Genomic DNA, 14,795 nt, shown 5'->3' with positions numbered 1-14,795 from the left:
TGGTGAAGGTGATCAGCTCGTGGTCGCTGTCACCCAGCTTCCCATCGATCACTAGGTCGCCGACTAGGTCATCCCCAGTAGCCAGTACCAGGTCGAGCAGCGCTTTGCCTCTCATTGGCCCATAGACTTCTTGAGTCAGGTAGAGGTCATCCACGCACGAGAGGAAGCTCTGCAACCGCTCTGATTCAGAGCACTGCGACTCATTGCTGCTGCTGCCAGAACCCCTGCACCAGCCACACTGCCAGCAGCACTGGCGGGGGGGGGGGAAGGGGGCTGTACTGCCCTCACCTGCCCAACACATCCACCCCTTGCCCCACACACTGGAATGCTGGGGCCTGGCAGCAGAGAGCAGTGGGTTGGGAGTAAGAAGCACCAGCAGGGTTGGGGGCTGTGGATTGGGAGTGAGGCGCACCAGCAGGGCCAGAGGGCTGTTTTCTACTTAAACTATTTACTGGGTCAGGACTGGCCACTGGTTTACAAATGTTAACCCATAAGAGGCCCACTAAAATGATTCAATGATAATTCCCCATTGACACCTCTTTTAAAGATATCAATTAACCAGGTTTTAATCCTTCCAACATATGCTTTATATATTGTGCAGTCCTAATTTTTTCAAATAAGAATGTACTGCAACACCAAGTCAAACATCTCCCTAAGTTTACTCCATCTACACTTTTATTAGTGAATCTTGAAATCTCAGAGAATGAAGTCAGGTTGGACAAAATCCATTATCCGTAAAGCAATGTTAACTGGTTTTCATTATGAATCTTTGATTGATAAAGAATTAAAACCTGTAATCAACTTTCCATTATCCTCAAGATAGCCTGTAATTAGTGAGTCAGCTCATTATACGAGCCCTTTTGAGGCACACTCCTGGTTTTCTGAAACTTCCACTATATGCCACTGTTTATGAAAAATTAACACCAGCAGGTCACAGATCCCCTTTGTCAACCTTTTAGCACCCTTCAGTTAACTTACTCCTAGCAGCTTTTATTTAATATTCCTTGGATGCAAACAGATTGGAAAGCGTTTATCATCAATATACATTTCAAACACACCAGCCTGCTTCTTCCCCAAAACACAATACAAATGTTTATCCATCAGTTCTGCTATTTCTACACCTTCATTAACAATGGACTTCCCACTCATGTATTTAAGTTTCCCTATACTTCCTAACTTCTGATTTCAATTAGAAAACACTAGTTTTAAAGTTAGCTTCTACTGTAAGTTGAAATGTCCATCTAGTGTCCTCTACTAAAAAATCCCTCAACTAAGAAGCAAATTTATGAGGGAGGAGCAAGAGGTAGGGGAGAGCAGGGGAGGGGCAAAGGGGGGAGACGGCAAAGGCCAGGGAGGAAGAGGCGATTTTCTTTTTCTATTAAAATATGAAACACTACCTTGTAAAACCTAAACATTGTAGGCAAGCCTGCCCAACTTGTGTTTTGCTACTTGAATTTACAAGTGAGTTTAATTAACACAGAATATATAAACAAACAATGATGTTTCTATGGAAGGCAGTGAACACTTTTTTTAAACAAATATCCCATGACATTGAGTTTATGAAGCACCCCTCACAAAGCAGGCTCTGAATGCCATAAAACATAATATAAAAAGTCAGTGTTTAAGATTAATGAAGGCTACAGCTATCAAGAAAAATGTACACTCTAGAGTAGAAACAAGATATTTTTAAAATATGAATAGCATAGGGCTAACTAAATTTAAGGCATAAATACTAGCTCGTGTCAACTTGCAACAACAATTTCAAAGCTAAATGTCAGCTTAGAGAACCTCGTATTCATGTATGTTCAGTCATTTTCTTTATTTTTCTTAAGGCATTTGCAGCTATAAACCTGATAATTCACAATTAATTACAAGAAATTGTTCTAAATTAGGGAGTTAAAAGGCCAATCATTAATCTTCACAATCATTTGATGGTTAATCCATAGCCGTCTGCAATGTTTGGAAAGCATGTCTACGCACTACCAGTTAAAGACACTTGTGAGCTAATAACTACAACATTCCCCTCTGCCATTAGTTTTAACTTAATTTGACATTCAACATTTACTAATTGCCAGACAAAGATTAGCATACAAGAGAGCTAAGTTGACTAACATTTGTATTAAAACATGTAAACGTGTGTTAAGATTTAGCCTTTGTTTTTCATTATGAAGTCTGCATATTTGTGGACTGGAAGGAGGAAAGAGGTTGCTGGCTGCCAAACAAGTTAGCCAATAACACCGTATACTGCTGCTTGCCTATTGCAAACTAGTTCTCATGATGCTAATTTTATCAATAAACTGTTCATAATTCCAGCAAATGTTACTATTTTTTACCCTAATGAGAAATGTATTGACCTGTTTTTCCTCAGAGTAATGCTCACAGTTCAAAAATTGAAACACTTCTTCAATACAAGAAACAAATTATCTTTGGATGCACCAATACCAATCCCAATTTATAGTGAGCCAGAGGATGGGGTGATGGTAACTCAATTTTTGTGCATCATAACACTTTCCCCCAAAGCTAAAATCATAGTCTTATTATATGCCTTATCATACAAGAAAAGAGGAGAGATTATATTCTAAACAATTTATGTTTACTTTCAAAATGCAAACAAAACATAGGACAAATGAACATATCAATCAATGTAACTCATAAAAACCTTGACTCATCTGGGAGCTAAACTTCCATGCCTCTGATTCATTAAGTTGTTGTTCTCAGCTCCAATATTTCAAAAACAATTTGACTGGGCTGCAAACTTATTTTAATTACTCTACTATATTGTAATAAATCGGAGACTTGCATTAACCCTTAAAATCTTTGTTTGGCACTTCAGTTATTGGTTTCATGCTTATTTCTTTGCTTAGATTTAAAATACTTCAGCAGAGCAATTTTTTTTAAATCACAAAAATGTCACAATCTTTTGATGCAACTTTGTGGCCTACCAAGTCTTCCCAGACTTTGGGTCACAAACTCACTTCCAGCTCTGCTTTGAAGGTTTTCTTCCGTGGCCTCGTTCTCACCTCCAGAAATTTAATTTTATGCACATCAAGTCAATTTTGTAGTACGATCTAATTTTCTGTCTGGTTGGAAGGGATTATCCCTTTTTAAAAGTGTAAAAAGATACACTATTCAAATGATTTATCCAGCGGTATAACCCATTTCAAGAAAATGGTTAGGTTTTATTGTTAATTTCTTAGACACCAGTACTTTAAAAGAAGTTAACATTTTTAAACTAATTTTGTTAATGTTGATTAGGATAATCAAATATTCTTTTATACAAATTAGTAAACAAAATTCTAAAATATATTTACACACAGATTTATCACATGATACAACTGCAGTCCAGACATGGAACTATTTCTGAACCCTAATTATGAGTTATTAAAACATTTATCCATTTCTTATCTAAATATTTTTTCTTTAATTTCATACTTGGTAACATTAAGTGAATTTTTAAAGTGAAAGATGTTTGAAGGAATCTGAAATAATTAACAATTATTCACAATTCCCAATATTTTTAAACATTAAGATAATTTGATAGTGCATTATATTGTGTAAATCATTATATTTTTCTAAATCCTGGGGAATTTGAAAGGTCAAGAAGGCAGCTTGTCCACCATTCTTTACTTGTTTCCTATTATTAACCACAAAACCATCGGTCCTTATTACAAAGTAATAGGGCTAGACAGATTTAAGCTTAAGGTCTAGCTAACATGACCATTATCCTTGAAAAACAAAGTTGTTCTGGATGCTTTTATAAATTCAATGCATTTTTTAAGAAAAAAAAAACATTGGGTTTGATCTAAATTACTCATTAACATTTTTATCAAACTAGGATCACATTTTAAATCAGTTTTAGATCAATCATGTTCCGCTTTCAAGAAATGGCTAAAAGATAAAATATGGAAATCAAGACAATGCCTGAGCAATACAAAACAATTCAGCTTTAAAAAGGTTACCCACACCTTTTAAATTCTGCAAGCAAAGAAACCAATGTAGTGCAATTATGCTAGAAAAGCCATTGCTGCTTATAAAGCGTTGTGCAGCTGTTGGAGGAGAGGGTTACAGTGACAAACAGCTTCCCTGCTACAAAGGTGGCAGGAAATCTATCAAACTGGACAATAAAATTGCAATTGAGTTTCTTTGGCTTTTTATAGCAGCTGCATGTATCTTGATGTGTAGCTCTGCAAAACCTATCCAATTCTGCAACACTAGTCCTTTATATACTAGTTCTTTATCAAAGAATGGTGTTATAAATTAGTAGTAAGATGGCGCAAAGGATTGCAAAAGGGATAAAATAAGTAGTAATGCTATACAATTAGAGATTAAATAAACTCAAACTGGTTATTTTCTAAGCAATATTAAAGGAAAAAATATTTTGTTCCTGTGATTTTAGGTTCAACTGTACTTTGAAAGCACACTAGAAATCAAACAAATCTGCAACACATTTAGCATCCAGCAATATCCCCACTGAATTATTTCTATACAGCATTATGAAGTCCTTTATTATAAGAACCAGCATAGTATATATAAATGGCTTTTACAATAAGTATATAGGTATATTCAAAGCAAGTAAAATTTGGGAAACTTAATTCATTACCCACTAAATATCAACAATACAAACAAGATTATTTTTAAAGCCAGTAGTAAATAATGAGTACATGTCAGTATCAGGAGCTTTTACTGGCATATGCTTACTTATATGCATTTAAATTAGACACATATTTATGAGTCATCACCTCTTTCTTTTAACCGTTAGTTGCTATGTAAAATGCAACCATTACCTTTACCAAAAAAATTAACCTGAAAAAATACAAATATGTAATGCTTTTAATTAAAAAAAAGCTTTAAATTATTGTAGCAGGATTCACACCAGCTTATTTGGGGATTTTGTTTCACTTGCTGGTTTTAAACATGGCTCATTTAATCTTTGGCAACATGCATGCTTACCATGAAAACAACTCTTTACAAATAACCTTTACCAGACTCTCAGATCTTTTCAAATTCCTTCCAAATCAGAACTCCCTTCTGTCATTTCTACATACCGTGGTAATTATCACGCTCCAGCAGACTCCAGCATCACATGTATCAATGTCCCCACACTGAAAAATGGCAGCAGGGCGCTTTGAACTAAAGCTCATTCGATGAGCTTTAGTTCAAAGCGCCCTGCCGCCATTTTTCAGCACAAGGACATGGATACACACACAACGCTGCAGGCACTTTAAATTAGCAACCCTTGCCCCACTCTTCCTCCCAAGCACATCTATAAATGCCCTAAGAATGCAGCATCATTTGCATCCTGAGTTCTTATTTTACAGTAATTTTATAATGCATTCAGAATTGAGTTTTGGACTATTTGGCCAACATGATCACCTAAAATCATCTCTCTGTTTGTTTTTTTTATAAGCTCTAGATAATTTGATTAGGCATTAAAACTTTTATATAATAAGTAATTAGTGGCCACAAATCCTTTGTAGTGCTTTGATTGAAAAGCTGTTAAGTGCGTGCGACTAAACCAACCATTCATTAGTAGTCACTGTACACTGATCTTTCCCTTTTTTTAAAAACTGCCTAGACTTAACAAACAACCAAACACACACACACACTCTAAGAACAGAATAGTAACTTAAAATCAAGTTGTTCAGAAAGTAAGGGTACCATGTCCCCCTGACACGCATCAGATACAGAGGTAGATTTATACCACTTTTCTGCTCACCCCTGGGGCAAGCAGGTGGCTGGGCCCCCAGCAAGTTACAACAGTCTCAGCACATTTAAATACGTTAGGGGCCTTTTCTTTTGCCCTGGATTGCCAGTGTACAGGCCACCTCACCCGCTCCCCTTCCCAGGCATCTTTGTGCAATTATAGAAGAGCCTTGGGATAAAATAAAATCTGTTTCAAAATTCTTTGCACCTGTAATCTGTCTTTTCATTCATTGTTAGTAGGTCAAATTTATATTTCTCTCAAGTAGCAACATACAACAGATGATTGATACATTACATAGCTCATTAATCAGTGATCTAGAAGATAAACAAGTACGCCTGTTGTGTTCTAAATTAATTGACATTTTTGTTAGGAAAAATTCACGGAGTATGAGGCATCCACCTAAGGACCAAGCCATTCCAATAATGACAACTGTAACACCATACTTAAACTCACTGGCCTTTTAACTAGATTAATCATTTAATCTTGTATATACAAGTAAAATTAATCCTAGAGTAACCTTCTATGAAATCAAAGAATAGTAGTTCTATAGCTTATGTTAGAGTCTTGCCTTTTCTTGATGGGAGCAAAGGAAACTGTGTACCGCACCTTAACTGAAAGTCACTAGTAAAATCTCCTTTACTATATAAATTTATGTTGTAACATGGCAACACTCATGAAAAAAAATGAAGGCTGACATTTTATTCACACAGTAAGGATCTCCTCTTCCCAATCATCTAACACATTTTTAACAGCCAGAATAATCAACCTAAACTTTGATTTCCTTAGTTCTGCTGCTTGCTTCCCTGCTTGATGATTTAAGATATTTCTATGAATAGATAAGGTGCGCCACCTTGTGTTTAAAAATGTCACACTGTTAATACATGGAAATCTAGCACTAAAACTCCAACAAAACACTCCTGAAAATTGATGAACTTAAGACAGTTAAAAACACCAGCTTACAGTAAAAATGAATACCATCAAGCTGTGAGCAGCAAAAAATGATTTTGTGTTTCATGTGCTCTGACAGTCTCTGTTTCCAATACACAGTGAATAATGCATTGAAGTATATGCCATCCCCAATTCTTCTAGCCAGTACATTTTTATTTAATCAGAATATTTACATTCAAACACATTGCTTGACTCAGCATTTAAACGCTCCTAATGACAGAAGACAATAAAACACAAATTTTCCAAAATATATTTCCTTAAACACTCACCTTTGAATGTGTGATTGAGAGCGTATCCACCCAAACACGCCAGCCACCCCACTCATATTTGATTGCATGATAAAGCAAGATTCGGAATATGGCATACACCATTTCAGTTATCTTCAGCTCTTCAGAATTCTTAGGATTAAAATAGCAAAGGGAAAGCATCCACTCCTGCCACACTGAGCACTGCAGCAAACTCCTGCAAAATGCATGCATGGGCTGTTCAATCAGATCTCAGAGGTGTGCAAACATATTAAAACATATGAACTTAGCTAAAGTTTTAAGGATTACATAACAGCAGGTAAGGAATTTAGTAAATGTAAAAACAGTGCAATATACAAGTTTCTCTAGCATTAAATGTAGAAGCCTAATGGAGTAGAGCAATTTCTTAAACTGCAAGAGATATGGACATAACTGCTGAATAAGCCTATTTTAGCTTCCTTCTAATTTCTAATAGAAGACAATTTTGTAGTACACCATTATTTACACGTCATATTTGTTATGCACATGATGAACCATCTTACCTCCTGTTTTCTCTGCTGTTATTAAAAAGTTTAATCATGTCCGAGAGAAAGGCTCTACGAACCTCCAGGGTTTCCGGACATTGGGGAGAATTACGTAGCAGGGTCGCAATTACTTTCAGTACCTCTGTAAAACAACTCACTAGTAAATAAAAACCACAAGTAAAGCATGTCAAGTGTTATTAACCAACAGGAAATTTCTTTATTCAGATAATCATTTAATGAGAAGCTAATTCATATAAAATATATTCTTCTAACTAGAAACAAAAAGGATCTGGGAAGGCAGGTGGAAAGAGGAAAGACAAAGGAAGGGAATATTTGTGTGGGGAAGACAAAGGTGAAATTTATTACTCCCTTATTCCAAGACTTCCATAAACATTCACTTTGAATGGGATTTTCAAATGTGCAAGTTGAAACCAAGAGTTATGTAAAACATCAAACTAGCAAGACTCCAGTTTAATAAGAAACACCAAAGGTGACTATCTCACAAATGCCTGCTTTAAAATAAATATAACTGTTTACCAAGTCTCCGTCAGAAATACATTCTTTAGAAGACCAGGAACACACAACCTGATGAACCAGGTTATAAAATAAAAATAAAAAGCCAGGTACATTCTAGGTTTATCACTTCAAATATGAACAATATAAAATTTAAAGAAAGATCCTAAAAAATGTTTTTAAATAGGTAAAGAAACAAACTTGAAAAAATTTTGTCTCCATGCTATAATGGTTCAAGTCTCCTCTGTGTACACATCACTTTATACCCCCTACTGTTTGAAGAGGCAAAAATACACAAGACATTCCACTCTGGAGGAAGCAAGACTGATAGAAAACATTTTGTCACTTTAAGAAAAAACAATTAATTTTGCAAGCTGACAGAGTCAGAATTTAGGCCCATGCCATAAAATATAAGCAGTGACCTCCTGAGCATACGCTGAAAGAATTCACCCTTCCTAGCATACCCAGGAGATTCCAGACTCACATGTAACAACCATATGAGCAAAGCTAACCATTGCAGGGATTCTATTAGATTGAATGAAATGAAATTATAGGGAGTTTGAAGTAGGACTCAATACCCATTTTAATTCATTCAACAGAAAATCAGCTTTCTGCCCTTATGTTGACATTATCTATCTAGAAGTACCTTCAAGCACAAGTTTCTCTCCCTCCATATCTATTTCTCTAACCCTAAAATGTAGAATGTAACTTCGCAATCCATTTTGACTTTGAAAACAAAAATGTATATGTTTCCATAAAGAATTAAATATTGGAACACTATACTGTTTTACAAAGAGACTGTATTCAGAAAAAAAGATGTGTATACAAGTTCATAAGAAAACTGAAGTATCAAATTAGGAATTTTCTCCTCCAAAGAAAGTTAGCCCAAACAAAATCATGAGCAAATACATTTTTCCATTCTAGATCTGGTGTTTTTGCATTGAAAGTAATTTAAAATGAAGGTTACTTCCATACTTCATGTAATTTAGTCTGACATTACTAAATAATGTAATCAGAATTGTGCTGGAAGGTGTACATGTATTATATCAAAGTACCCTGTGCATGGAAGTCTAGAAAATCCATTTCATGACACCACTACATGACCAAAAAGGGTCACTACTAAATTACATATATATTTACACACACAAAACATCTTTCAAAAAACTGAAGACACACTTCCTAATTAGCTCCAACTAAACATACATCATCTCTTCTCTTGCATGAATGACTGTATAAAAAAGATCAGAATTCAGTCTGCTGGACATAATAAGATGTTATGGGTTTTTTTCCTATTAAAACAGGCATTTCAGTGCAATTACATAATTTATAAAGGCATATAATACTTACGAGGATTTTCTATCTTCACTGTTGAATCTGGGTCAGGATGCTGTTTATGTATAACTTGAGTGCAAATCTGTTCTGTAAGAATCTATCAGGATGATAGAAATTTTTTTTTTAAAAAAAAGCTTAGCAGATAATTTGATAGGAGGTTAGACTGCCTCCTTCCTAACGGCCCCATGAAAAATTCAGCTTAGCACTAATATTATCCAAGCTTTTTTGTTCTATTTGCTCATAATTTACTTTTAAAAAAATCTTACTATGATCATTAATTTTGGCATTCTCTCACAAAATAGTATTTCAACTTATTGGAGATCCTCAAATTTTACCACAACAACAATTTTAAGTTACGTTTTATGGGAGTAAGATTCAAAATACGTGAAAAAAAAACTGGTTGAACAATTGAACTTGCCTATTATTGAAAATGGTTCACAATGCAGTATATTTTCAAGTGAAGCAAAACTTTCAAAGAATTAATCTTCAAAAACCTTAATTGTAACACTAGCTAGGTTTCTAGTGTCATCTGGAACATATCAACACAAACATGCAAGCAATTTTATAACAATGTCTTCCAAGTAATTAGGAAGATTGGATTCTAACTACAGTGTATTTACTACCTCAAATAGAACATTGTATGTGGTCATGCTGATTAAAGTTGTCTGAAGCATCAGCCTTTCAGCCAGCAAAGAGAATAATCCATGTCCAAGCATGATTTCAGTATTTCTCCTACAGTAATATAGAAAGACAGATAAAATACAAAAATGTAGGTCTATCACTTGCTAGGCATGTAAACCGTGTCTTTTTTTTAAGCATTTCCATTTGGAGAGGTAGGAGGTAGACTCCTACATAGCAAAGACCAACACACACTTACAACTGATGGATGAGTAAAATTCCTGAAAGGTTTGGTGTCTCATCTTGAGACATGTGCCTCTTTCCATACTTGTGTGACAAGTTCCTGTGACCTCTCAGGTGCCCAAAGAGCTGGAGCTGAACCTTGGGGATCCCCCTTGATAATGATACAAGAAAGGGTGCATCCATGCCCTTTCATCTTACTAGAACTAACTGACCATGTATGGTAGCTGTTACTTATGTTATTGGTAACTGTAGCCAATTTTACCAGTAACCTGGCTGGTGGATATAGATGTCATTCTGCTTACAACTGAAGAACTTCATAATTTCCATAATCAACAAGAGATGGAAAATCCTAAATACTGTAACCACTTCCAAAATGTGAGCCCTAATTACAGACAGCTGACTATAGGCTAACTGATGCCAGATGGCTGAGTACATGTGCTTGCCAGTTTCAGTGTAAAAGAAGGGGGAAAGGGGAAAATAATTTTGGTAAAATATTAAGGATAAGCATAGTTTCATAGTTTCATAGTTTTAGGGTCGGAAGGGACCTAATAGATCTTCTAGCCCGCCCCCCCGCCAGGGCGGGAGAACAACAAAAAACCCTAAAAACAAAAACGGGACTCAAATGAGTCCAGCCAGGTAGGCATCCAGCCTCTTCTTAAAGACCCCCAGGGTAGGGGCCAGCACCACCTCCCTTGGAAGTTGGTTCCAGCTCCTAGCCGCCCTAACTGTGAAGTAGTTTTTTCGGATGTCCAATCTGTACCTCCTCTCCATCAACTTGTGCCCATTACTCCTTGTTATGCCAGCGGGGGCTAGGGGAAACAGCGTCTCCCCCAAACCCTTCTGGTTCCCCCTAGTGAGTTTATAGACGGTCACCAGGTCCCCCCTCAGCCTTCTCTTGTGGAGGCTGAATAGGTTCAGGTCCCGCAGTCTCTCACTGTAGGGTCTGCCCTGTTGTCCCCGGATCATGCGGGTGGCCCTCCTCTGGACCCTCTCCATGTTGTCCACATCCCTCCTGAAATGGGGCGCACAGAACTGGACACAATACTCCAGCTGCGGCCTGACCAGCGTCGCATGGAGGGGGAGGATCACCTCCCTGGCTCTACTCGAGATGCACCTGTGGATGCACGACAAGGTCCGGTTAGCCCTGCCAACCATGACCTCGCATTGTCGGCCCATGTTCATCTTGGAGTCAATAATGACACCAAGATCCCTTTCCGCCTCCGTGCTCTCAAGTAGGGAGTTCCCCATCGTATAAGTGTGCTGCTGGTTCCTACTACCCAAGTGCAGCACCCTGCACTTGTCCGTATTGAAACACATCCTGTTCCTGTTTGCCCACCCCTGTAACCTATCCAGATCCTTCTGCAATCTCTCTCTCCCTGCTAGCGTGCTCACCTCCCCCCAAATTTTGGTGTCATCAGCGAATTTAAATAGGTTGCTTTCCACCCCAGCATCAAGATCGCTGATGAAGAAATTGAACAGCGCAGGCCCCAGGACCGAGCCCTGGGGGACTCCACTACCCACCTCCCCCCAAGTCCATCCACCACCACCCTCTGAGTGCGACCCTTCAGCCAATCTGCAATCCATCTGACTGTGTAGGCATCTATGCCACAGTCGCCTAGTTTATTAATTAGGATGGGGTGAGAGACGGTGTCAAAGGCCTTGCTGAAGTCCAGAAAGACTACATCCACCGCGACACCTGCGTCCATGGCCTTTGTGACCTGATCATAAAAGGCAATCAGGTTGGTCTGACATGATCTCCCCCTAATAAATCCATGCTGATTGCCCCTGAGCATCATTTCTGATGCCGGCCCATCACAAATGTGCTCCTTGATGATCTTCTCAAAGAGTTTCCCCAGGATTGAGGTAAGACTGACGGGCCTATAGTTGCCCGGGTCCTCCCTTTTCCCTTTCTTGAAGATGGGGACCACATTAGCTACCTTCCAATCGTCTGGCACCTGGCCCAAGCACCACGATCGCTCGAGTTCTAAGCTAGAACTAAGTAACTAAGCAAGAGTTAGCAAAACTTCACTCAGTGTAGATGCCTTAAAAAAAAAAAAAAAAATCACCTACTTCATTCACTCTCACTAAAAATTAGCAAGATCATCCAAACGACCATTTACAAAAAGTGTTTCTCTCTACTTCACAGGTTTATAATGAACAACTGAGTGTTTGGGATCTCAACCAAGACAACCTCACCTTGTAAGAAAGGCCTTTACCTTGGCTATGTATTAAATCATGTGATAGGTCAGGGACATAACAAAAGTACTTGGTTGCAAACATTTAATTTTGGCCCATTTTAATAAGATAAAAACCACTTAGAAAACTTTAGCTTAAACTGAGTCCAAGCTGAATAATACTGGCTATTAATATCACTATTCCAGTTAGTACATTTTTACTTTCCATGTATGGTAGTTTACTGTAAAAATCTAAACCTATAAACAGGTATACCAAAGCATCAGCAAGCTGGACCGAAAAGCTTCTAGCAATTTATAAAGCTTCTAGCAATGACTTGACACAGGCTCCCGATACTGATATCATTCCACTATATCAGAGATAGATTAGAAAGAAACCAATGTAATGACATTTATAAAAGGAAAATTTCTCCTTCTGTGTAGTTTCTATTCTAGCTGTGTGCCAGCATAACACTAAACAGTAATTAAAGCAACGCATTCTGAAACGTGCTCATTTTCTTCAGTTCTAAACCAATACTTACTTGGGAGCAAGGTGTTTTAAGAAGTAGCCCAACACTTTTAAAGCTTGCACCCTGATTCCTTCACTTTTTGAAGCTAAAAGTTTGTAGACAACCCTAAATGAGAAAAAGGAAAAACAATCACAAGTTAGCTTGAAATAGTTGAAGCTAACTAAATGATAGGTTCTAAAATTCAAAGTTAACCGAAGCATACGGCAAACAAAATTTCACCTTACGTTAATAAACTTTGGAAAGATGACGTGGCATTATGCAGTATTTTACTAAGTCCAATTTTAAAAATTATACTTGGAAATTCTGAATTCCGTTAAAAAGTCCTGAAAATATACCTTTTTTTTTTTTTAAATTACAGTTTTTCTAGAAAGGTCACTAATTCCAGTACTCAGGTCTTCAGCTGATTTCACTCAGGAAAGCAAACAAATAACTGTTTTTCTGTCAAAGCAACTCTATAAAGAGCAGCTGCAAAAAAGCCTCAATTTGGTACATGGATGGACATTTACTATCAGTATTAATATATGACATTTTTGTCCCTGGCTAATCTTCTATGACAGTTTTCAGAAGAAGAGGAAGGGACCACATCAGCTGGCATTATTTTCATTTCACTCATATTGGTTTCTGCCCTTGAGATTATTAAATAGAAAAAGGTTAATGTAAAAACCTATTGCAATCTTAGCAGAGCTGTCTTGTGTACAAAATTTTTCAGGCATACATGCTCCGCTTATTTCTAGAAAACTGACAGCATTATTCCTGTCATTTGATCTTTCTTTAGTTTATGTTAGCACTTAACATAAGGAAATTCCTATCAGGTTGGGAACATGCATTGTACCTTGCAATAATTTGCACAAAGTAAAAAGGCTGGTTGGCACTGAACCAAACACTATTTGTTAAAAACTGACAATTAGAAACAACAATATGATAACAGACTGATGGAAACCTTATGTCTATTGTTTCCAAGTATTACACAGGAACAGATATCCATACTTCAATTTGTTATTCAAAATTCTGACAGAATAGTGAGTGTTATTTGTTTTCCTATCTCAGCACAGAACCATTGCCCTAGCATATTGCAAGAGACCATGTATAGCATCCAGATAGGCTACAAACTGAGGAAATTGAGTACTTTATTCCATTTTTAACTATGAAAAAAGTTATTTTCTTCTTAAATTGAGAGAGTTGCACAGAAAAAAGCCATAAGACCATAAAATTACAGTTGCTCTGTCCAGGCACCCTGTTTAAGAAATGCCAGCTGCAACCTGAATTCAGCCTACCAGAATAAGTACATTAGGATATGTGTTTTCACCGTATTATTTAATTATTTTTCTACACTGGACTCTGACTTAATTCAGTATCAGTGTATGTTATTCACTTATTCAGTATCAGTGTATCGGTATGAACACAAATAGCACTGCTTCTCATCTTGGTAATGTAGGTCTGGTCCATCCCTTACATACTGCACCATCCAAGCAGTGTACTGGTAACAGATCTATACACTGGCTTTTCCATTGTCCTCATTGCTGCAGTAGTTTTATGCATCATACAAATTACTGAAGTTAATTTTTACAGCACCTCTGTGGCATAGTCTTTATTTCCCCATTTTGCAGACAAGGGACTAAGAGCAGCAACTCAACAAGGCCTAGTGTCCTCATATGTGCTCTATTTCATACACCTATCACATTACTTTTTAGCAAGTGATTCGCTCTTCATATGGAGAAAAAATAGCCCTTATTTATGTGTAACTGCAAATACTCCACCTTTCTGCCAGTCAAGCCAGAGGTTCCTCAAACTAGGGATATAAAAGTGAGAAACACAACTAGTGACAACCTCCAACAAGTCTGGTCTAGGTGACTTGCCTAGCATCAGAGGGATTCTGATAGAAACAGAGAATCCAATTCTGCAAGCACCACTCTAATGCCATCAAGATGAGACTATCCTTTTCCTCCCTGCAACCACCCAGCTCACCC

General features: G+C 37.3%; 1 protein-coding gene across 1 annotated transcript in view; it reads right to left on the bottom strand.

Moving 5' to 3' along the window:
- The window catches only part of LRBA (LPS responsive beige-like anchor protein), a 621,066-nt gene that overhangs the window by 493,996 nt on the left and 112,275 nt on the right, over window positions 1-14,795 (bottom strand). The window contains 5 exon segments of the mRNA XM_025198536.1: window positions 6,922-7,114; window positions 7,440-7,578; window positions 9,282-9,363; window positions 9,890-9,998; window positions 12,841-12,933. Coding sequence (XP_025054321.1) covers window positions 6,922-7,114; window positions 7,440-7,578; window positions 9,282-9,363; window positions 9,890-9,998; window positions 12,841-12,933 — 616 coding nt within the window.

This window comes from Alligator sinensis, unplaced genomic scaffold (genome assembly GCF_000455745.1).
Source record: "Alligator sinensis unplaced genomic scaffold, ASM45574v1 scaffold169_1, whole genome shotgun sequence".
NCBI classification, from domain to species: Eukaryota; Metazoa; Chordata; order Crocodylia; family Alligatoridae; genus Alligator; species Alligator sinensis.
Note: the sequence above shows the minus strand (reverse complement) of the source record. Positions and strands in the feature narration are given on the sequence as shown.